Source organism: Erythranthe guttata, chromosome 14 (assembly GCF_056151865.1).
Source record: "Erythranthe guttata isolate IM_541 chromosome 14, IM_541, whole genome shotgun sequence".
Lineage (NCBI taxonomy): Eukaryota > Viridiplantae > Streptophyta > Magnoliopsida > Lamiales > Phrymaceae > Erythranthe > Erythranthe guttata.
Window position 1 is genome coordinate 8,187,942 of NC_142546.1, and position 23,388 is coordinate 8,211,329.

General features: G+C 34.9%; 6 protein-coding genes across 7 annotated transcripts; 5 read left to right on the plus strand and 1 right to left on the minus strand.

The window, feature by feature from the left end:
* The first annotated feature begins 1,618 nt into the window (after positions 1-1,618).
* Positions 1,619-4,971, plus strand: LOC105952029 (reticulon-like protein B11). 2 transcript variants are annotated; one of them, XM_012975528.2, is made up of 6 exons: positions 1,619-1,826; positions 1,980-2,160; positions 2,759-2,900; positions 3,007-3,076; positions 3,163-3,339; positions 4,668-4,971. In XM_012975528.2, exons 1-5 carry the CDS (start codon positions 1,775-1,777, stop codon positions 3,330-3,332), a joined length of 615 nt encoding a protein of 204 aa, XP_012830982.1. In that variant the 5' UTR covers positions 1,619-1,774; the 3' UTR covers positions 3,333-3,339; positions 4,668-4,971. The 2 variants fall into 2 exon arrangements, with proteins under 2 accessions (XP_012830982.1, XP_012830984.1); XM_012975530.2 differs by having other exon boundaries at positions 1,637-1,826; positions 4,687-4,971.
* Positions 4,972-6,535: 1,564 nt separating this feature from the next.
* LOC105952028 (putative carbohydrate esterase At4g34215) lies at positions 6,536-8,420 on the plus strand. Its single transcript, XM_088814327.1, has 2 exons — positions 6,536-7,147; positions 7,852-8,420. Exons 1-2 carry the CDS (start codon positions 6,635-6,637, stop codon positions 8,050-8,052), a joined length of 714 nt encoding a protein of 237 aa, XP_088670453.1. The 5' UTR covers positions 6,536-6,634; the 3' UTR covers positions 8,053-8,420.
* Positions 8,421-8,896: 476 nt separating this feature from the next.
* Positions 8,897-11,393, plus strand: LOC105952106 (putative carbohydrate esterase At4g34215). The gene is made up of 2 exons (XM_012975618.2): positions 8,897-9,724; positions 10,999-11,393. Exons 1-2 carry the CDS (start codon positions 9,167-9,169, stop codon positions 11,194-11,196), a joined length of 756 nt encoding a protein of 251 aa, XP_012831072.2. The 5' UTR covers positions 8,897-9,166; the 3' UTR covers positions 11,197-11,393.
* Positions 11,394-12,680: 1,287 nt separating this feature from the next.
* On the plus strand, positions 12,681-14,852 carry LOC105952108 (stress enhanced protein 1, chloroplastic). Its single transcript, XM_012975620.2, has 4 exons — positions 12,681-12,873; positions 12,945-13,022; positions 13,887-14,068; positions 14,548-14,852. The coding sequence occupies exons 1-4, from the start codon at positions 12,819-12,821 to the stop codon at positions 14,650-14,652; spliced, it is 420 nt and encodes a 139-aa protein (XP_012831074.2). The 5' UTR covers positions 12,681-12,818; the 3' UTR covers positions 14,653-14,852.
* A 371-nt stretch (positions 14,853-15,223) lies between these two features.
* On the minus strand, positions 15,224-17,147 carry LOC105952107 (ribosome biogenesis protein). The gene is made up of 5 exons (XM_012975619.2): positions 16,953-17,147; positions 16,739-16,797; positions 16,150-16,187; positions 15,765-15,913; positions 15,224-15,674 (listed from the first exon to the last, which is right to left on the minus strand). The coding sequence occupies exons 1-5, from the start codon at positions 16,970-16,972 to the stop codon at positions 15,476-15,478; spliced, it is 465 nt and encodes a 154-aa protein (XP_012831073.2). The 5' UTR covers positions 16,973-17,147; the 3' UTR covers positions 15,224-15,475.
* Positions 17,148-18,398: 1,251 nt separating this feature from the next.
* Positions 18,399-21,600, plus strand: LOC105952105 (DNA-directed RNA polymerases II, IV and V subunit 3-like). The gene is made up of 3 exons (XM_012975616.2): positions 18,399-18,955; positions 19,834-20,071; positions 21,124-21,600. The coding sequence occupies exons 1-3, from the start codon at positions 18,507-18,509 to the stop codon at positions 21,394-21,396; spliced, it is 960 nt and encodes a 319-aa protein (XP_012831070.2). The 5' UTR covers positions 18,399-18,506; the 3' UTR covers positions 21,397-21,600.
* Positions 21,601-23,388: the final 1,788 nt, after the last annotated feature.

The following is a 23,388-nucleotide window of genomic DNA, read 5'->3' on the forward strand; positions in this document are numbered from 1 at the left end:
AGAATGTTATAAATTGGAACATACTCTCATTTATGAGGTTAAGCTTTTCTCATAAAACCAGTCCATTTATTTCTAAAATGTGCACGAATCCACCTTCGAAACACGCATCGATCCTACTAACTTCACTACTGGATTGCTAATCTCGACGTCAGTCCGATTCCCCTTTCCTTAGCAGCTTGGTTACGTTCGAGAGCCTCAAACTTCGTTGTCCATTGCAACTGCAAATGAACCCATCTGGTCACAGTATCTTGTCGGCCGGATCAAACCGCCTCTTAATTTGATTTGAAATTCTTCTCAAAAGACAAAAAAAAAAAAAAATTGAAATGAATGCCTATTTATTATTAGAGGCAATTTTTCAATAAAATTAACAATAGAAACGTACGTAGCATTCATTCTCCATAATAAATAAAATTATTGCTTATAAATCTCTTTAATATCTGTTAGGCTAATAACCAATCAAAAAAATGCTCTAATTTGGAATAATTATTTGGTTAATAACCAAATGATTAAATAAATAAATAAATAAAAGGGTAAAGTTCATTTTACCTACCTGAACTATACCCAAGGTATAAAATACCCCCCTGAACTTCAAAATGCATCAAAATAGCCCATCCGTTTGAAATCCGTCTCCCCTTGCTGACGTGGCGTGGTGACTTTTGCATTTAAAATTATTTTTATGGTCTTTGCATTTATTTTGACACTTTTACCCCTTAGTCTATTTTATGATTTTATCTATACATCTGTATATATATTACACATATATCTGTATCTCTATTGTTCTGATTGAAGATACAATATCTTCCCAGCGCCCTCCACCAAAATTGCCAGCTCCGCCGCCAATATTTCCGATGCACAACTTTCCACCGGAAAAATGAAAAGGAAATTTGTATTCGAAGAAATGATTAGAGCGAGATATAGGAAGTCTTGAAAAAAGAAAAGGAAATCTGGGAAAGTAACATATTTCATCAAGTCCACAAAGATAATTCGTATACTTAAAATAGGAAAGCAAAATAAGGAAAATGACGAATCAAAAATTGAATCTTTCCAAAACAAAATGTAATCAAGGAAATCTAACCCAAATGATTCGCAAATTTTTCAAAAATGACCATCAAAGATTGAATATTTGCTGTTCTCTAAAAATTGAAGATTTGTGGGTTATTACCACCGGAACTCGCCGGCGGTGAGGGTGTTGACACCGGCCTGTGGGGCCCACGGAGGGAAGGGATTGATGGAGATGAAGGGGCCGCGTTTCTTGGCAGAGACGAGGTTGTGGAGTCTGAGTTTGGGGTTGCGGGTGCGAGTATCGAGGTGGGCTTTGGTCTGAGTAGTGAAATTGGGGAGATATGTGGTCAGTGGTTCCATGGTGTCTCACGTCTGTGAGAAGAAATTAGGAAAAGAAGAAAAAAAGGAGGAAGAAGGGAGGAAGGAGATGAAGAAGAAGTATTAAGGGTAAAAATGTAGAAACACTTTAAAAACTAACGGTGTTATTCTAAAACTAACGGCGTTAATTTTTTTAACGTTGACCAACAAAAGTGAGGGCTATTTTGATGCATTTTGAAGTTCAGGGGGGTATTTTATACCTTGGGTATAGTTCAGGTAGGTAAAATGAACTTTACCCTAAATAAAATACCAATGTAGTTTTTGGACTTGATAGTAAAATTGCGAAATTCCCGTCGTGTCGTCCCCTTCAAATTCTCCCTCCCTCCCTCGATTTACTGAATCTCTCCGGCCTCCATTCAAATTCCCTGTTAGATTTTCCGAAACCCTAAATTTCATGGGAGAATCTCGTCGATTCTCTGTTCATCTCGCTCTGGGCGGTGGTGCAGGTATGAATTCGATACTTTCTAACTCGTGATTCAGATTGTAATTGCGCATTTCAGACAATTCTGGTACTATTTAGGGCTTTTTTTTTTTTTTGAGAATTTATGTTGAACTAAATATTTTGTGGATGATTGTTTTCATTTTTTTCGTGATTGTAGTTTCCGATGTGCTATTGTGGAAAAAATGGCGCCGGAGCGTCGCTTTTCTGGTTGCTTCAACCGCCCTCTGGTTCCTGTTCGAGATTGCTGGATACAATTTACTGTCCTTTGTATCGAATGTTTTGTTGCTGCTCGTTGTAATCTTGTTTGTTTGGGCTAAATCTGCATCACTTCTCAATAGGTACGTGATTTCGTATTATCTGAATTTATATGAATTTGTAATGCTTATTACGAGTATTATCTGAGTTTTTATGCTTATTACGAGTATTTCCATTTCGAGTATTTCCATTTTGAGTATTATCTGAATTTTTATGCTTATTACGAGTACTGCGAGTATTGCAATTTCGAATATTATCAGAATTTTTATGCTTATTACGAGTACTGCGAGTATTGCAATTTCGAGTATTATCTGAACTTTTATGCTTATTACGAGTATTGCGAGTATTTCCATGTCGAGTATTATCTGAAACTTTATGCTTATTATGAGTATAGCGAGTATTTCCATTTCGAGTAGAATTTGAATGTTGGTAGTTGATTAGATGTTATCTGAATTTATATGCTTATTACGAGTATTACACTATTGGGAACGACTAATGGATTATATCGCCGTACTGTTTTCGTATTAGCGAATTTGGCTATAAAAAGAATTATGTTTGCTTTGGGAATTTCGTGAGTGGTTTTCTTTTTATAGAAAGTGATTTTGAGCCCTGTGTTCGTTTCTTGATGGGTTAAAATTTATAAAACTTAATGAATGAGTTGTTGGTTTTTTGTAAATTTAGACCTCTGCCGCCACTACCTAATCTTGAAGTTTCTGAAGAGGCTGTTGTGAAGGCGGCTGACGAGATACGAGTTTCAATAAACTATGCTTTGTCAATTGCACACGACATTGCAATTGGTGGAAATTTGATCATCTTTTTTCAGGTGTTATAATTTTCTTCTTTATCGATTACTGTTTTGTTTATAATCATGATCGTGCAAATGACTGATAGAAGGGGGAATACTATGCCCTGTGGGCTTTGTTTATTAGGTTGCTATTGGCTTGTGGGTTATTTCATACATCGGCAGCTTCTTCAACTTTCTTACGCTGGTCTACATTGGTAAATTCTGAGTTCTCTTCGATTCTGAAAGTGCATTTTCTATTCTGCTAATAATAATAATAATAATGTGTTTTTTTTTAAAATAGGTGTTCTTCTTAGTTTAACACTGCCTGCGTTGTATGAAAAGTACCAAAATCCAATCGATGAAAAGCTGAGCGCCGCATATAAAATAGCTCACGCACAATACCAGATAATTGATGATAAGGTACTTCGAAAGCTTCCGTTTCCTTCAAACAAGGCGAAGAAGACTCAATAGACTCATGGTAATTCCTTATTCTGTTTTTTTCGTACATATCTCTCTCTGCCCGTATAGATGTGTGTATGTGTGTGTTGTCTGTGTCTGCACATTCATGTTCTTGATAATGTCATCACCGTATTTGTTTATTATGTGTTTCTTGGTGACATGTGGCTCAAAAGCTATCGCTCGTGGATTTTGTTATCTCTTTTATACTTGATGAGTGCAACATATAAAATATCATATATTCGAGGTAAGAAGAGCGAAAACAATGTTTTACCTAGAAAGAGCAAGAAATACATGCTCATGAAATTTCGGAACTCTTCAATTCAACTGTTTCCTTTATTGGCATTTTATTCCTCGTGCCTTTTTCGACTGTTCTTTTTTTAATTATGGTTGCGATACTCCTATATAAGACATAAAACATCTACGAATCCAAGATAGTTAGTTCAGATCTATCGTAATCTAATATGCAAGCATTTAGTAGTTTGCTCTGTAAAATAGTATCGTTCTATTTTGAGTTTCTTTTCTATTGTTGTGTCGGAACGGAGATAGTAATTAGTAAGTTCTTTCTGACACCAGGAATAAAACGTGAAGTTATTAAACTGGAGTAGAAATTACCGTGGCTATGTACTATACTAATGGAGGTGGTACGTAGATGTGGATGGAACTGTTAATTGATATATCACTTGGATGAGTGGATGACAAATTCGAATTCCTTGTGAAAGATGAATAAGTGTTCATCTAGTGTATGCATTTTGATTAGGGTAGTATTATTTCGTGGATTGGATTTCACTTGACTGTCTATGGTTCCATTGATTCACTCAGTTGCTTGCTTCATCAGAATAACACTAGATAACATACTGGAAAAATAAGAATCTTTTTTTCTGAAATCTTCGTTTTCTATGTTATTGTAGAACATCTTCTAAATTGATTGAACAAATATTATTTGAATTTTTTTTAAGGCATTTTGATTGCATATTTGGCTATTATTTTATGCTTTGTTTTCATTAAAGAATGTTGGCAAATTCTTCTCGAAACCATATATTCATAGAGTCGTATATAACATTTTAAGTAGTGGGCGGGGCTGCCAGAGATTGCTTGTTATATTCATATGTTGTTAAATCATGAATATGCAGGCAGGTGGAAGATGAATTTCTTCTATTATTGAAGTGAATATATTTGATTACGATGCATCGGTCATTTCAACTTCTAATTCCATAAATAATACATTCGACATGTATGGTGTTTAAAACTTTCAGCTTCTTATTTCTCTAACTCAACCGTATTGGTAATTTTTTTTGACGAAATATTTGGTGAATCTTTTTATGACCAATAATCTCTGTTTTAATGCAGACTAGTGGTACGTTTGCAGGGTGTGTTGGTCGAGGTATTGGCTTCCGGGAAATCGTTAATGCGTTGTGCTCTTTTTTTTCTTTTCGTTTTTTGGTGGTAATATCGGCAATTTTTAAGCCATGTATGTACCTCTCTTCACAGTCTTGTCCCACTGAATATAACAATCACACCGCCATTGTAATCTCAGTTTTTGGTTGTGCTGATTTTGGATTGTTAACTTTGGTTTTTGCTAACTTTGGTTTTGTGCTAATTCTCTCTAGTATACTGTAACATCAGTTAATGAGTAACAAATTTGTTTTCATTTCTCTCCAGTTTGGTCTTGTTTGGTTGCTAAGATAAGATTATTCAAGATAGATTGACTAATCTAGTTAGAACCCAATTATTTGTCGGACCTTGAGATTTCCAACAAAAAAGCTCCCTAAAATACAAGATAAGTCATGATAACATAAATATTTGCGGATCGATCCGATGAGTTATTGAAGATACTAAACATCAAATAATGTCCAATTATTTTGTTAATAATGGTCAATTTCTCCAACAAAACGAGTAATTTATGTTTGAATGTTATCGTGGATGATTAGGAATAAAATTGGAATATCTTAATTGATGTTTAAGAATATGCTCTTAGGGCTCTTTTGGTTGGATGGATTAGGGGTGATTGACAATACAGTCACCCGTAATCAGACGTTTGGTCTGTAAGATAAAAACCCGGTACTGATTAAAGCCCGGTACCAAATCATGGAAATGAGTGATAATTTGTCCCACCCCAAGAGGTGTGATTGTGTAATCAGACCAAAAGGAAAAAAATGAAATTACCAAAAGACCTAAGTATATCTAGTATTTACCCCTGCAAACAAAACCACCATCAGCTTCCGTCATAGTAGCTCCACCGGATTAAATCTCCAAAAAAATTCAAAAGCTGATATTATAAATAAAAAGTGAAGCAGAAAGACATTTGATCATCTCCTCCACCCAACCCCTTCTCAAATCTTAAATTAATTATTAAAAAAAAAAGTGTTAGGAAATGGAGAAATTTATACAGACACACTCACACACACACACACACACACACACACACAAGATTTGTCGCCTTCACCCAACCGAATAGATGCCCAATAGAATTTTCCACCGTGGGGGATTGCATTTGCTCGAAGCAGAAATGGAGCACCCAATTGGGGAACCCGCTTGGCATTGCGAAATGATTTGGACTTTACTGTTCTCATATGCGGTGGTCCAGGTGTGTGGGTTTTTTTTAATCCGAGTATGTACTCACCGGAAAACTGGTCGGAAGGGGATTACGGTAGCTGGGGCGGAGTAGTCCTCGGTGTTTGGTGGCAGTGGTCTTGACTGGTGGTGGTGGCAGCGCCAGTTGGGAGGTATGGTTTACCCTCTTTTGATTTCGACACGAGTTTCTGAAAAATGAAATCGAATAGAAGGAAATACATATGTAAGGACAATTCTGTAATTTCCCACATTATTTATCTAAATGATGCAACTCAAACGTCATATTACATATTTTCTTAGCTAGTCAATCTTACAAACCAAACCGAAAAATTTAGTTACTATATAATCATGAACAGTGCATTATTATATAATCCTTAAGAAATTATCTATCCCATATTTCAAACCAAAAGAGCCCTATAATATTAATTAAAACATATATATTAAGATCAAATGGATCAAGAAAAGGAAAGTAAGTTGACTTTGTTAGCTGATTTGATTGCACGCCGGAGAAGAGAAGGTGAAGAGTGAAGACTCTCTTGTTGCATCATGCCATTACTGGCTGTTCATTTGTTTAGATTTATTTAAGATATAAATTATAATCATACATAAAAAAAAAATATATTATCTTTAATTGTTTTTTCAAATAATTTGATAAAAAGTCAACTCCAAGCTAGAGGTGAAAGCGCCAATAAAAAGTCAAAAACTCTTTGTCCAACAATTGAGCTTTGAAGGATAACCAAAAAATGGATTCCCAAAACAAACAAATCTTTATCCTAGCGGGGCAGAGCAACATGTCCGGCCGCGGCGGCGTCGACAAGAACAAGATATGGGACGGCGTCGTCCCGGCGGAGTCCTCCGCGGACGCCGCCAAGATCTTCCGCCTCGGCCCGGATCACCGCAGCTGGGAGGCCGCGGCGGAGCCCCTCCACCAAGGTCTCGACTCCAACAGGGTATGCGGGGTCAGCCCCGGGATGGCGTTCGCCAACGCGGTGAAGGAGCGCGTGGGGGCGGTGGGGCTGGTGCCGTGCGCCGTCGCCGGGACGGCGATCAAGGACTGGGCTCGAGGGACGGAGCCGTACGAGAATCTGGTGAGGCGCGCGAAGGCTGGCGGAGGAGAGATCAAGGCGATGCTGTGGTACCAAGGGGAGAAGGACACGTTCACGGCGGAGGATGCGGCGGTGTACAAGGAAAAAACCGAGCAGCTTATTCTGAACGTGCGTGAAGATTTGGATTTGCCTTCTCTTCCCGTTGTTCTGGTAAATCCATAATTTAATTGGCTTTATTTACACTTTAGTAACCAGAAAATTTTCTTTAAAAAAAAAAAAGCAAAATAAATAAATAAATATTGTTAATGAAATATGAATACTATTACAACTAGGAAAATCGGAATATCAGATCATAAATAATATTTTCTGAAAAAAATCAATTCTCGGAAGTAAAAACTAAACTTTCGAAAATTCGAAAGAAAGAAATTGCTCCAAGATCGGAAATTTTCGGATCGAAATCGACAGAATTCAGAATTTTCATATTTTTTCAATCACATATAATATAAAATTCATAATATTATTGAAAAAAATAAAATTGGGATTTTCAATGAAATCGAATCATAATTCAAAATATAATATGTAATCTAATTATATTCCAACAAAATAAAAAAGAATTGGAATTCGTAGTGAAAATATTATTCCATACTCGAAATAATTTGGATCGAAATCAACCGAATACAAAAACCTCCCATTTAAAATTCCACCCCTAAATTTAAACACAAAAAAGTAGGAATTCTAACGCGCTGATCACGATTAAAAGAAACCAACACTGCTTAAATAGTTTCCGCAAAAACTCTAGTAAAAGTGTTTTAAAAGGAATCAAAGACCTCAATTTAATACTCGTTTTAAATTCTATAATTCTGATCCGATCCGTTCGATTTACACGTTTGATTGTGGTAACGTTGAAATTGCAGGTTGCCCTTCCGTCGGGAAGAGCATACCTCGAAAAGGTTAGAGAAATACAAAAAGGAGGAATTGAACTCCCAAATGTGGTTTGTGTGGATGCTATGGGCTTACCACTTGAGGAAGATAATCTTCATATCACTACTGAGGCCCATGTTAAATTGGGCATAATGTTGGCTAATTCATATCTCACACATTTCGTACCCAAATAAATATTTCGCCCAACACCTCCGTCGTTTGACTGTTTTGCACACGATCTTGCTATACTTTCGATATAAGAATACGACCCCATTATACTTTAGTATAAGCACATAAACCGTACCCCATCTACTTTCAAATTTATCAAAGTAGAATGAGGTTTGTACTTACGTTAAGAGTACACGGGGTCACGTGAAAAAAAATCAAACTACAGGAGGTTAAGTATTATTTACCATTTATATAATTTGTAAGGTTGTCGGGTTTTATATGTATTTGTATTTCACTTAATTTTCACATGGTGAATTTTTTATTTTCTTAAATAGATAAGTAAAAATGTAATTGAATTAATTGATGATATTGAATGATTTGTCTTGTAGTCTCATGATGGCATTAATGTTTGTACTAGTTTGTTTGGTGAGCTTATTGAGTTGGATCATGGTCTTAATCATGTTCTTTGACTTGTCATATCATCTCATGCATATTATGTTTATTTTTTTTTATATGAAGAACTATGAACTCAATCACTTGCTATAGTTATTTTTCGGTATAATACTGTTTAAAGAAGTCGGGAAAAAAAATGGAATTTTTATATATATATAAAAAAGAAGTTTCAATGCAGCCTTGCTTCCTTGATATATTTAGTAGATTGCTCGTATGGATCAACCCGGTTTGCTTGTCTTTAGGTGTTGTTTGAATTGACACGGTTTTTATATGAAATCCGTATTCTTCTGATATTCCCTATCTCACGATCTCTTCGATTATTTGAAAGGTTTGTGTTTGAATGTTTAAAGTCGATTGATACAGTCGGCAAAATTCAAATTAGTCGAGCAATCTTATTTAATTGACCGAATATAGTCAATTGACATGAACAATTATTTTTTCGAAAAGGAACAACAAAATAATTGACTTACCTAGTTGACCATATTTAGTCGACTACATTGATCAATCTACATAGTTGGCCTATTTTGTGCATCGTTCCTAAATTTTGATGGGTGAAACCTCACTCAAATAAAAAATATGGGGCAGTTTGGTTAAAATATATAAGTTCAGGGGTTTAAATGAAAAGTGAATTTAGACACTCATTATTAATCAGTGCCATTTTTCCTTGTACCAAATCTATCATCGGCAATGGAGATTTCAAACTCGCCGGAAAACAATGAAGCTCAGACCACCGCGAAACAAATCTTCATCCTATCGGGCCAGAGCAACATGGCGGGCCGAGGCGGCGTCGACCGGCACAAGCACTGGGACGGCGTGGTACCGGCGGAATCCGCCGCCGACGGCCACAGGATCTACCGTCTGAACGCCCACCTCCACTGGGAGGCGGCGCGTGAGCCTCTCCACCGCGACATCGACACGAAGAAGACGTGCGGCGTGGGGCCCGGGATGTCGTTCGCCAACGCGGTGAAGGAGCGCGTGGGGGTCGTCGGGCTGGTTCCGTGCGCCGTCGGAGGGACGGCGATCAAGGAGTGGGCGCGTGGGCAGCACCTGTACGAGAATATGGTGAAGCGGTCGAAGGCGGCGGCGGCGCACGGCGGCGGCGGAGAGATCAGGGCGGTGCTGTGGTACCAAGGGGAGAGCGATACGGCGTCGCAGCAGGAAGTGGATGCTTACAAAGTGAATATGGAGACGCTGATTCACAATGTGCGTGAAGATCTGAATTTGCCTTCTCTTCCCATTATTCAGGTTAGTTATCATTTTATTATCCTTTACAATTTTAATAACAAGGATTATTTATTAATTATCATATTTCTTAATCATATATTAAAATCAGTAATACAGTAGAACCTCGATAAATTAATATTCCATAAATTAAGAACTTCGATTAAATAATAGTTTCTCTTGGTTCCAACTCCGTGAAAATGTACTAAATTATTAACTCAATAATTTTATAATTCGTCGAATTAATAGAATTTTTCTAGTTCCGACTATATTAATTTATAGAGATTTAACTGTATGTTTCATTAAATAATCGAGAATATTAGTACACGCCAATGTTATTCATTACAATATATTTTATTTAAAGAAAAAAAAAAGAAAAAAAAAAAAGTAGCTGAGCTTTTGATTTTAATAGCGGGTTTGAAAAAATGTGAATCTTGTCAACCGAACGTGTTACTAGCCCTACTATTTAGTCAGTAGAACCTTATGGCCGTAATCAAACGAGCCCTCATTCAATTTCAATTTCAATTTCATATGTTCCTTTCGATATAAAAAAATATTTTTATTATTTGCTATTAGAAATCTAAAACATTAACTCTTTGTTACAACTTCTTTAAAATTTTAGTGGCTTTAGTCTTTGTCATATGCCCTTTTCAAGATTCACTTAAATTAGAATTAGATTTCAAATTTCTTGTTTTGAATAGACTTCTAGTGTAAGATTGCATAAGAATATATACTCAATCCCATATTGTAAGATGCCAAAGGAATATATACCTAATCCCATGATATAAATAAAGGTAATTTACGGTTACCTCCCTAAGATAAGGTTAAATTACGAAAAATCTCCTTATGTTTGGATAATTATAACCATCCACTCAACTATGAATTTTTTTACACGTTTACCGTTGTGGTGTCAAATTTAGTGAAATCTTCTAGATTATGTGAGATTCTCAAATTTTTACTCGTTTTATTCCATTCGATCTCCACATTTTGAAACAAGATGTGTCTGTTTCTTGGCCTGTAAATATCAGATTGTGGTGCATCAGAAATGGCATTTTTGCACAAAACGAATACAAATTAGAGAACATTTCACATAATCTAGCACTTTCTGTTGAATTTGGCTCTATAAAGATAAATGTGTAAGAAAATTCCTAGTTGCGCGATGGTTATAATTATTCAAAAATAGGGTTTTTGTTTTGTAATTTAACATTACCTTAGAGGCGAATGCACCTAATGTAAAGATCAAATATAACATTTTTTAAAATTTTTTTTTTGGTAAGTGTAATATGGGTAATTTGCAGGTGGCAATTGCATCAGGAGATGCAAAATACATAGAGAAAATTAGGGAGATACAAAAAGGAATTGAACTCCCAAATGTAGTGTGTGTGGATGCTAAGGGATTGCAGCTCAAATATGATAATCTTCATCTCACCACTGAGGCCCAAGTTCAATTGGGCCATATGTTGGCCCAAGCTTACCTCACCCATTTTTCCGATTAACAAATTTTATTTCGTCTGATTCAGTTTGTTCTATGTTACACTTGCTGAATGCTGCATTGATAACTATTTAGTATGCATACGTTTATATATGTATGTGTGATGTTTAAAACTATTCGGCGTCGCCTCTAGTATACCGGCCAATGACCAAGATATAAATGTTATTTTGAAAATAAAATTAATGTTATATTTTTATGATTTATGATTGAATTTTTAAATTGTGAGTAAATGTACAATGATGACGTTGAATCTCCTAAATGTTACACCTAATGAAATACGTCGGGCGTTTTATATTTCTAGTTGCACACAATCACATGCATATATACAACATGTGTATTTAAATATATGTGGATATGTTTTACACATGTTTGGTAAAATTTGACTCAATGAATTTCATAAAATGTAGAAATTATATATAGATCCCACATAAAAAAATACTTAAAAATAAGGATAAATTACGGCCGCCTATTGAGGTAAGGTTAAATTACGAAAAAAATTCCTCATATTTAGATAATCACAACATCTCGCTCAACTATGAATCTTCATACACATCCACCCTTATGGTTTCAAATTCAACATAATATTCTAGATTTCGTGGAATGTTTTCTAGTTTGCACTCATTTTGTGTAAAAAAAATGCAGTTTCTGATGCACCACAACTTGATATTCATCAGCCAAGAGACACATCTTATGATCACCTTGTTTCAAAATATGGAGCTCGAATGGGATAAAATGGGTACAAACTGGAAAATGTACCACATAATCTAGAAGATTCCAGTAAATTTGATAGCGCAAGGATGAATATGTAAGAAGATTCATAGTTGAGGGGTGATTGTAATTACCTAAACATGATGGAGTTTTCATAATTTGACCTTACCTCAGGGGGTGGCCGTAATTTACACAAATAATGGTAAAAACATCATTTATAAAATTTAGGTTGAATATAATATATATATATAAGGGTAAATTACATCGACACCCCTGAGGTATGCTTAAATAGCTTTAAGGTCCCTGTGGTATCGATAATTACACTCACCCCCTTGAAACGTAGTTATAAACTCTAATTGGATAATGCATTAGATACGTTATTACGATAGAGTTCTAACGGACTATTGGTTTCAGGAAGTGGTGCAGACAACAAAAAGTTATGGGTGATTTAAGAAATATTGGGAGAGTCATGTCACCCCATAACTCCCCATAACTCTATGTTATCTCCACCACTAGCTAAAAGTAATAGTCCATTAGAACCCTATCGGAATAATGTATCCAATGCATTATCCCGTTAGAGTTTCTAACTACGTTTTAGGGGGGTAAGTGTAATTATCGATACCATAGGGACCTTAAAATTATTTAAGCATACCTCAGGGGTGTGGGTGTAATTTACCCTATATATAAACTTAATCAAACCTCAGGAGGTATCTGCATAATTTTCTAAATCTGAGGGGTCTAAATGTAATTACATACTACTTGAAGGGGGTATTGTAATTTACCCAATAAAGCTTGTGGATATGAAATGTGTAGAGTACAACTCCCCTGATTCATCATCTTCATCTCTCACTTTTCTCCATTTTCGCTCTGCTTTTCCGTTCGCTTAGAAAGTGGAAAATCAACGAAACAATTAATTTAATGGCGGCCGCCGCCCTAATTTGTTCTCCTCTCTGCTGCTACTCCGCCATTCCCGGTATATATTCTTTTGTAAATGTACAACTGCTGAAGCTTCAAGTACTACAATTTCTAGCTCGTTTTCTGCAGATGTTCGCGTATTCGCTGCAACGAGAACGACCGCTTCCCGCAAATTCGGAACGGCGTTCGCCTCTGGCTCTCCTCTCCGTAAGAAATTCTGTATTCGGTTTCTCAATTTCGATTTTTTTTTCTTTTCAAATTAATGCGTTGCTTAAACTGTTTGACTATAAAATGTGACAAATTAGTATGTGTAGGCCTCGTTTGGTTGGGGAGATTAGCCATTATTAACTAAATAGTTCGACTTGGGTTTAATGTTTGGTATACCAGATAACTTGCCCGGTCGACTCACAAATATTATGTTATTATGGCTTATCTTGCTTTTTGTAGGGAGCTTTTTTGTTGCATCCGATAAAATAATTATTTTTTCATTAGATTGGCAACCAAACGAGCCCTGAGCAGACTTATAGACTTATTAATTATTATGGTAGGGATTTTGTACTTGTGGTTGTGGATTGTGAATCCTTGACTTCATTTTGTAAGGTAGTAGTGGCATTAATCTCGAAATAGCATTTTAATCCATCTGGCCTATATTATATGTCGTTTTAGGTGGTTGCACGTATATTAAGATATTCAATAAATATGCATAGATTATACAAAAAATAACATAGTAAATACTAAAATACCCTTCTCATTTATTATTTTTTAGTTAACTAATTAAGAGTGATAAGGGGCAAAATTGATAAAAATGCAATTAATGCCTTATTAGAACTCTAAAATGACAAATAATTTGGGAAAAAAAAAACACCCGAAAAAGACATATAATAAGGGAAAGAGGGAATATTTTTTTATTTATTTGGTTTGATCAAATTTATGCCATTGGATTGTGATTTGGTTATATGCATGGATTTGAATCCCTCGATCCAAACGCAGCCTTATAGTTTTCGACTGAAAATTTTCAGTTGAAAAAAATAGGTAAACGAGGTTAATTTTCTAATGTTTCTTGATTTGCAGTGATTCAAAGACCTATTTATCAGAGAAACACGGCTTGCAATTCGAAATCGGTTTCGATAAGATGCGAGCAAGGTACTAAGGAAGAGGGTAGTGGTTTAGATGTGTGGCTCGGGCGAGTGGCTATGGGTGGTTTTGCTGCTGGTATAACTGTTGAAGTTGTCACAGGCAAAGGACTCCTAGAGGTGATTCATTTATTTAGATGCTTTTTTTTATATTTTATTTTGAAAATTACCGACAAATTCCGAAGCATGTATTATGCTATATTTAGGCGTTGGTTATATATGCTTATGATACGTCAATGTTCGATATTTATATGCTACATTTATTATATTCGATATGGTTCGCACAAAGCATATCCATTGTTATATTTGAAAAAAAAAAAAAAAAAAACTATACAAGTGTTTACTCTTTCGAAAACCAACTATTAGTGGGCATTTGATGTCGAATTGACTCGAGCTTGGTTCGGTTCCCAATATAAGATCAACTGATCAAGGCTATGTAATAATAATTTTGAGAAGTTAATTGTATAATTGGATTAGGGAATATTCTATACACAGTGGTCGTTTTTTTCCTAATCGATAAATTCTTAGCTATTTATTTCTCATTTTTTATTTGTTAATTTTGGTTATTGCATTTTTTTTTTGTTTTCCTACTTGAGCAGAATTTCGGGCTCGTAGGGCCTTTACCGACAGTGGCTTTGGCAGTTACAGCATTGGTTGGGGTTCTCACTGCAGTCTTCATCTTCCAATCTGCTTCCAAGAATTAACCAGTTTTAATGTTTTTTTTGTGTGTATGGTGATTATACAAAATTTTTATTTTTATTTTTATTTTTATTTTTATTTTTTTTTTTATTATGTAAGTGTTGTCTTATATTAATGTTACATTTTCAAGTACATAGCCACTTTTGAAGAGTGATCATATTCATTGATATTGTATATGTGATCAAAAACTCAAGATTGTTCCTTTCCTTGTCTTGGCTAGGGGTGTAACGATCTCGGCTGTTTTGGCATACTCGAGCTCGAGTCTATTTCGTCAAGCTCGAGTCTATTATTATCATTAAATACTATTTATATTATGACAAAAAAATTACAAAATACATAATGAGCTGTAATTAAATATTTTTTTAAATTTAAATCAAAATAATATACAAAAAATAAATAAAAGGAAGGCTTGCGAGCCAACTCCATATTCACGAACTAAAAAAAAAGCTCGAGCTTTTGAAAAAATCGTGGACAACCCCTGGTCTTGGTACCTTCAGTGAGACTTGTTACAATTAATTAATCAGAACAAAATTGAGAAGAGTACAATTAATACACGAAGTGACAATAATATGAATGAAAAAAAAAAAGATTCTCAGAAGTATGACAATTATTTTAGCATAAAGGAGTACTAGCCAGAGAAACCTTCAACACTACTGCATTCGATAATTGGTTTTACGTATTCAGCATCAAAACGCATTCGTAATTTGCCAAAGGATTCACCAAAACTACCCACAGTAACTCTATATAAAGACTGTTGCCCTCACTATATATACCTATATCAACACAGGTAATTTGTAGCTGAAATTGGTAAAAATCAAACCCGAGAATTTAAATCTCCATCGACTGTACGCCGTCTTTGGACTTTTTCTTTTTCGTTTTACGTTTTTTAGTTTTATTATCCCTTTTCTTAGGCTTCTCTTCTACAGGTGGCTGTGTATTCTGCAAGTGTTGATAAATAGCAGCTAAAGGATCCGATTGAAAAACCGGATGGCTCATAACTGTTTTCAACTGATTACTTTCTTTCATCCTGAAAAGCAATATCACACGAATTTAAAAAAATCATATGCAAAACGAAAAACAGTGAGCGTAATTTAAAAAAATAGTCTTCAATACTCACACTAGCTTATTTCTGCTCTTACTGTTGAGTTTGAACTCGACGGGCCCTGTCTCGGTGGGAGACTTTAATTCGGGGAGGTATTCTGCGAGGGAAGACAGATCGTACGCCTTTAATCTCTTTTGGCGTCTTCGTTTCTTTTGCTGATTTTCCTGAATAACCATATATATGAAATATTCTCAAAATTTCTTGCATTGTCCAAATTATCATCACAAAAATATAATATTTTCGATAAGAACGAATAAGTACCAGAATTGGAAACGAAACACATTCAGTTTCACGAAGAAAAATCAAAGAAATAAAAGATTGAGGGGAAAAAAAACAAAGAACAAAAACGAAAACATAATTGAAAGACGAGGGTAAAAAGGAGCATAGACAAAAATCATACCTTAGAAATAGTTTTTTTGGCAACTGCACCTCTCACCACTACAAAACCAGAACCGACATCACGAATTTCATTATATTAAATCCAAACAATATAACCAAACCGAAAAATACCAAAAAATAAATAATAAATAAAATTTTGAAATTTTAAACATTATTTACAAAATTTAATATCATTCAAAAATTAACCATTAATTAACAGTACCCAACGGCAGGGGCGAGTCCACAAACAATTGATTTTTTTACCACTACATCATATCTATATATTTATTTCGCCCACCCAATATTTATTGTTTAGCCCACCCAAAATCCAAATTAATGCAAAAAGGTCCTAATTTCCCATTATATTATATCTATAAATTTATTTAGCCCACACAATATTTACTGTTTACCCCACACAAAATTCAAACTAATGCAAAAGAAGTCCTAATTCCATTTCTTTTCTTTTCATGTTTTCAAAATAGTCCGGAACCCCCGAAAACTTAAGCCCGGCTCGCCGCTACCCATCGGATAATGGAGTTGAAATTGCAAAAAAAAATCATTCTGCATAGAACAGCTACAGAAATAATTACTAAAATACAAAACATACTTACAATCATAAAATTGCATCTTCTTTTCGAACTTGCGGTCTGCATTGGTCTTCCCATCGGATCTGAAAATGATGAAAACAGAACAACATCAGCATTAACTCAACCGCACAGCACAAAAAAGAAAAAAAAATTAATAATAAAAATAAAGGTTGCGAAAATACTGATAAAAAATACACAATACATATATATAAAAGCTGAAGCTTTCGTATAATTTTACCGTGAGCTGGTTTTCCCCATTAGCGGAACGTCAAATTTCTCAGCTCTCTGTTAATTGCTGTATATAGATGACAAATCAGACATATGAAGAATCGAATTTGGGGAGATGAAAATTAAATTAGGGTTTAAAGAGTGAGAAAAGGCATACATTTGGGTTTATGTCTGGCGATTGGGTGTGTGTTAGTGCTTATGGGCCAGCCAATATACATAAAAGCCCAATACATACTAATTGGATCTAGTTCCATTATCTAGTGTAGAAACGCGATAAATTAATAATTTTGTTTAAATAATAATATTTTTCGGTTCTGATTTGATAAAAGACGTACTAAATTGTTGGTTCGATAGCTTAATATTTCACTGAATTTTATTAGTCTCGATTGTATTAATTTATAGAGGTTTAACTGTATATCGAATTAGTTTGTATTTGAATGGATTTAGATTCTTAAGATACTTATACCTTACATTATATTTTGTATTAAATTTATTAATTTATAATATTAATGTGATTTTATCTATAAATTGTATTTATGTAACTAATGCTATATAGGAAATCGAATCAAAATTGTATTTTATTTTTTAGTTATCTTTACTAGTGTCATCACGGGAAGAGATAGGGTTACTAATTTAATGAAAAAAAAAAAGATTTATACGCGATTAATTCATTTTTAACATAATTATTTGTTGATTTGGGTCTGTCACATTAAATACGCTTAAACTCGTTTAAAATGACAACGCAATGTCTCGCTATATGTGATCTTACCTCGTGTTATGGCCTTGATCCCGCGTCAACACATCTCGTAAGGTTCGAACGATATTCTCTCCTTAGTATCTTTTAACTTGACTGAGCTTTCCGTTTTTTGAACCGCCCTTCTTGGACTTTTTATTCATAAAAGTAAATTTACTTTATTTGTGCGGGTAAAACCCGAAGGGGCAATATAGTCAATTACCATTAACATTACTCAAAAAGAAAATGAATAAATTAAAAAAATTATGGTAAATTACAACCACCTCTGAGGTATAGTCAAATTATGAAAAATCTCCTCTTGTTTGGGTAATTACAACCACCCCTCAACTATAAAACTTCTTACACGTCCACCCTTGCGGTTTCAAATTTAGTGGAATCTTCGAGATTATATCGAATATTATCAATTTTGTACCCGTTTTATCCCATTCAAACTCCATATTTTGAAGCAAGATGATCATAATATGTGTTTTTTGGCTTGTATATATCATATTGTGGTGCATCGAAAAGTGTATTTTTACACAAAATGAGTACAAATTAGAGTACATTCTATGAAATCTAAATGATTATGTTGAATTTGATACCGTAAGAATGAAAATGTAAGAAAAAATTATAATTGATGAATAAATATAATTATCAAAACAAGAGGGAGTAAGATTATAATTTACCCAAGAAATTATTATAGGGCAACCGGCAACGTACAACTCTCCCTCACACACTTCACTCCCACTTGTACCTAGTCGAGGGTTTGGAGTTCTGATTAAACCCTTTTCCAACAGAGAGAGAGAGAGAGAGAGAACAGAGAAATCGAAAATGGAGGGCGCTTCGTACCAGAGATTCCCGAAGATCAAAATCCGGACGGTGAGGGACGACTTCATGAAGTTCGAGCTGCGGGACACCGACGCCAGCATAGCCAACGCGCTCCGGCGCGTGATGATTGCCGAGGTCCCCACCATCGCCATCGATTTGGTGGAAATCGAGGTCAACTCGTCGGTGCTGGGCGACGAGTTCATCGCCCACCGCGTAGGGCTCATCCCTCTCACCAGCGAGCGCGCCATGGCCATGCGCTTCTCCCGCGACTGCGACGCGTGCGACGGCGACGGCCAGTGCGAGTACTGCTCCGTCGAGTTCCACCTCCGCGCCAAGTGCATCAACGACCAGACCCTTGATGTTACCTCTAAGGACCTTTACAGCTCCGACCACACCGTTGTTCCTGTTGATTTCTCCGATTCCTCTACTGGAATCGATAACGGAGAGAGCAAGTAATTTTTTTAATTATTTTGTTTTAATTTATTACCGTTCAATGTTTTGTGTGCTAATGCCTAATGCATGTAATTTTTTTTTGCAATTTTTCGCCCAATATCGTGTTTGTCATTGTCAGTTGCGTAAACGGGTATTCAATTGCTGTAGATGGTGGGATCTGAGACATGTATATTAATTTTCATGCTGTATTAAAATTATATGTTGGTCATTGAATTTACTTAGGTGTGGAGGGATTTTTGTTGGTATGAATATTCCGAGGAGAATGTTTGAAGATTTATTAAAAATTTCGTTATGGACTGGGATTGGGAACCAAATAATTTAGTAACTGAAATTCGGCTTGAAAACAATATCTATATGTTTGCATAACTGCACTGTTTGTTGCTACTTGTGAAAAAAATAGTTAAGCTGGAGCGAAGATACTTCTTAGAAAGGGTTTGAATGTTAGAAGAGACGATCAAATTGCTTGGCTTACGGTATAGTAAAAGATCTTTGTTATACAGACAGAGAGATACAACAGATCTTTCACGAGAGTAGAAAAATTTCATGGTCTTTTCATGAGAGTAGAAAAAGTATTGAGTCGATAATAGTATATGATTAGCTTCGACCACCATACCTACAGAGAAAACTGAAATGCCAATTATAACGAAGACTTGAAATATAATTAAACAACATAGGTTTGTTCATTGCTTTTTCTCGTAGCAAACTTTGTCTAGTCTTTTGGTAGCCTAATAAACAGTTATCTCAGGCCTTCTTGCATGATTTGTCTTGCAGAAAATAGTATTACTGTTAAGCAAAATTTGCGTGTATTATATAAGCAGCAACATTATGATGTATATTATATGCAGTGGTTCATATAATTAACTTTATCGTGATATAGGGGAATCATTATTGTGAAGCTGCGTCGTGGCCAGGAGCTGATATTAAGAGCCATAGCTCGGAAAGGAATTGGCAAAGATCATGCGAAATGGTCACCTGCAGCAACAGTGACTTTCATGTACGAACCTGATATTTATATCAACGAAGAGTTGATGGAGAGTCTGACCCTTGAGGAGAAAAGAGAGTTTGTCGAAAGCAGCCCAACAAAAGTGTTTGACATTCATCCCACTACTCAACAGGTTACTCATATACACCTTAGTAGATTGTTTGATTTCTTATCATGTGCATATATAAGTACTGAGTGTTTCCTTCATTTGGTTCTTATTTTTTATTCTCCATATAGTTGCACTTATATTAGCAGTACTTGTGACTCGATACTAAATATAATCGACAAAATCACTCTGCATCAGCATAGTTCTTGTGATACATTGATGCTTCTTGTTGCTTCTTATCGTGATTTATGAGCTTTGATGTTTGGTTATAATTTAACACGCTTGGGGTTCTTCTATCACCTATGGTCAGTCTGACTGCAAAAAAATGGCTTTTTTAATGTTTCAGACACGTTTTTCTTGGTAATAGAGGTTTCTTGAAATATCAAAGTTCGTGTTGAAATGAAACAATCCTCTCGGAAAGATTGTCATAGAATAAAATTCTTCATGTGCTTAATTTTGTTCTCTGTTTGCGGAGATATGGCCCAAAAGTGTTCAAATAAACAAAATATTTATCTGAATGTGATTCGTTTGACATAATTTGGTTCACTGTCTGCATATCGGTTATTATAATTTGTTTTTTTTTTTGGATACTGCTTGCTTAACCATCTGTTGATTTACCATGCCATGCTCAGTATACGAAACTCGACTATATAAACTAATTTCATTTGAAGTCATATGTTCAGTGGCATGTGTTTGTAACTCCACGCTGAGAGATTGACTAACACCTTTCCTAACCTTAAGAGCTTTTTATGAAGACAAATTTCGGGTTGAATCGGAGCTCGAAGTTGAAATATTACAAGGGGTTTAAGTTAGGCGAAAAGCTTAACTTCTGTATTGATGTCACGCAAATTGATTTTTTCTCAAGAGTAAGCTTAATTCCTTAGAAGTTGACTTCAACTTTGCTGTTGACCGAACCGACTCTTTATCTATTCGTACAAGTTTCTGCTCGTAAAATAGTTCTCTTTCGGGCTAATAGTTTGTGAAAATAGAATTTTTTAATACCATACTATTTTCTCATTTCATTGCTATTTTTAATCATTATTTATTTATTTTTCTTCTTTTTTTTGGGTCCCGTACAGGTTATCATTCATGATGCAGAGGCGTATACATACGACGATGAGGTGATCAAGAAAGCTGAAGCAATGGGGAAACCAGGCCTTGTCGAAATCCACGCCAAAGAAGACAGTTTCATATTCACAGTCGAGACAACTGGCGCCGTAAAAGCTTCGCAATTGTTTCTCAATGCAATAGATATACTTAAGCAGAAGCTGGATGCTGTTCGATTATCAGCAGACACTGTCGAAGCCGATGAACAGTTCGGAGAATTGGGAGCACATATGCGTGGAGGGTAATGATTGATCGATAATTTTTCCTAGTTTGTTTGTTTTCAATCTGTAGGGTCTATTTTCGAAAATCGGAGAAAAAAAAAACTTTTGAAATCGTAGTTAATATATCGTGAACTGAACTGAATTGTGCGTTTTTTGAATGCCGTTTAACATGTGGTGTAACTACTGCTAACTATGCATGAAGTAATTAATGTATGGATCTGTTTTAAACTGGGGTTTGTAGGCTGCATGGGTTTCTTTAGGTATGAAATTTTGATTTTCGGTCCGATTTTAGTTTTTTAAAATAATTTCGAAAATTCTAATTTATACCGACCGTATTATTATGTATTTTATATTATGTGAAAACGACGCCCAATATCGTCGACTGTGTTCATATGTTGCCAACTTTGTCATATTAATTGTTCACGTCAAGACATTTGCCCGTAGAATCTGCGTTTAGTGGTATAATCTTTCGTATTTATACACGAGAGATCGAACTCGAGGATTAGTGTGATTGGGTATAAGTATAACTATTTGTTGATAAATTTTATTTTAAAAAACTAAAATAATTCAAATGTGAATATTAGAATGGGGGCCAACCCAAATTTTACGGTTGAGATGACTTATGGCTGTGCATTTATCTGTTTTTGAAATGAAATTATCACAAGCATGACTGTATAAATGCCAGGAGACATGATTTCTGACTTTCCCGCCTCCGTGCAAATCTGAATAGACCACTCATTTAATAATAATAATAATAATAATAATAAATAAATAAATAAAAAACTGAACTCTTTTATATTGTTCATTTTTTATTCTTTATATAATAATTTGAAAAAGGAAAAATGTGACACATCAATGTCAACGTTTCAACAAGATCTACGTGCAGTGAGGTAATTGGACTCCGTTTATGTGGTGTCCTTTTCTTGATTAAAAAACGAAGATAATAAAATAATCACATAGAGTTAGTCGGTTTTGTAGATGTTACATTCAGTGAAAACACGTAAGTGGTTTTTAAACTATAGATCTACACATAATAACACATATATTTATGTATGTGTGTGATTAGTGAGTAGTTATTTATATAAATCTACGGTTTAAAATTAAAATTACCGGTGTATTTCATCGGGTGTACCATTTCATAGACCCAATTAGCCTATTTGCAAAATTGAATAAAGTCAAAAAATAATGTTAAATTAAGTTATCCGTACGGCACCGACGGCCAACTTAGTTTGGCGCACGATGACAAATTTGTTTGTTCCAATCTCTTTATATTGACTTATTTCACTCTTTTATTAAATGAACCAATTAGTAATCCAACTACGTATCTTCAAAAAGAGTTATTCAAAGCCTAGTAGCATTGTCCATTGTGCAATTGTAAAATATAAATATGTTCATATGATGTGTACTAATACAATTAGTATGTGAAAATACATATTTAACTTTTATTTGTTAAATGTATTTGAAGGGCAAGATACTAAAATTGGAAATTTGAGTTCGAGATTCACAATCCGTATCATCCCCGTGGGTGCTTTGCAACTTGTGACGGGAAGTTTCGAAATTTTCAAGTTTGAGAAAAGTTGAAATTCTAGTGCGTGCGATCATTAGCGTAGCCAGACTTTTTAAGTGGGAAGGGGCAAATGCATTAATTTTTTTTTAGGGGGGCCGATAATGCTTTTACACATGATTTTTTTTTTTAAATTATGTAAAATAATAGAGATTTGAGAAATGTTGGGAGGTACTGGCTCCGTGAGTGCGTGCAATATGATACTCTCACTGTTTCTTTTTAAGAATCCTTTAAATCAAATGAATATTTTATATTCAGTCACAATTAGTGAAAGAACAAGTTTGTTTTGTCCACTAATAACATAAAAATACATAAGGGGCCTTTAGCAATAAACCCCTTGGATGAATAATAAATAGTGATATGTCCTACCCTTAAATCTTTTTTTGTGATAAACCCCTATAAATATTAATTTCAATACTACCCTTCTGAAATTATAAAATCTCCTACCCTAC

Bases quoted from the DNA above. Each gene is read 5' to 3' on its own strand.
- LOC105952029 (XM_012975528.2), top strand. From the start codon at position 1,775: ATGGGAGAATCTCGTCGATTCTCTGTTCATCTCGCTCTGGGCGGTGGT. The intron at 1,827-1,979 runs GTATGAATTCGA...TCGTGATTGTAG, and splicing joins CGCTCTGGGCGGTGGTGCAG to TTTCCGATGTGCTATTGTGG. The intron at 2,161-2,758 runs GTACGTGATTTC...TTGTAAATTTAG, and splicing joins TCTGCATCACTTCTCAATAG to ACCTCTGCCGCCACTACCTA.
- LOC105952028 (XM_088814327.1), top strand. From the start codon at position 6,635: ATGGATTCCCAAAACAAACAAATCTTTATCCTAGCGGGGCAGAGCAAC. The intron at 7,148-7,851 runs GTAAATCCATAA...TTGAAATTGCAG, and splicing joins CTTCTCTTCCCGTTGTTCTG to GTTGCCCTTCCGTCGGGAAG.
- LOC105952106 (XM_012975618.2), top strand. From the start codon at position 9,167: ATGGAGATTTCAAACTCGCCGGAAAACAATGAAGCTCAGACCACCGCG. The intron at 9,725-10,998 runs GTTAGTTATCAT...GGTAATTTGCAG, and splicing joins CTTCTCTTCCCATTATTCAG to GTGGCAATTGCATCAGGAGA.
- LOC105952108 (XM_012975620.2), top strand. From the start codon at position 12,819: ATGGCGGCCGCCGCCCTAATTTGTTCTCCTCTCTGCTGCTACTCCGCC. The intron at 13,023-13,886 runs GTAAGAAATTCT...CTTGATTTGCAG, and splicing joins CGCCTCTGGCTCTCCTCTCC to TGATTCAAAGACCTATTTAT. The intron at 14,069-14,547 runs GTGATTCATTTA...CTACTTGAGCAG, and splicing joins CAGGCAAAGGACTCCTAGAG to AATTTCGGGCTCGTAGGGCC.
- LOC105952107 (XM_012975619.2), bottom strand. From the start codon at position 16,972: ATGGGGAAAACCAGCTCACG. The intron at 16,798-16,952 runs GTAAAATTATAC...CATCATTTTCAG, and splicing joins ATGGGGAAAACCAGCTCACG to ATCCGATGGGAAGACCAATG. The intron at 15,914-16,149 runs GTATGATTTTTG...ATGGTTATTCAG, and splicing joins CCAAAAAAACTATTTCTAAG to GAAAATCAGCAAAAGAAACG.
- LOC105952105 (XM_012975616.2), top strand. From the start codon at position 18,507: ATGGAGGGCGCTTCGTACCAGAGATTCCCGAAGATCAAAATCCGGACG. The intron at 18,956-19,833 runs GTAATTTTTTTA...ATCGTGATATAG, and splicing joins ATCGATAACGGAGAGAGCAA to GGGAATCATTATTGTGAAGC. The intron at 20,072-21,123 runs GTTACTCATATA...GGTCCCGTACAG, and splicing joins TTCATCCCACTACTCAACAG to GTTATCATTCATGATGCAGA.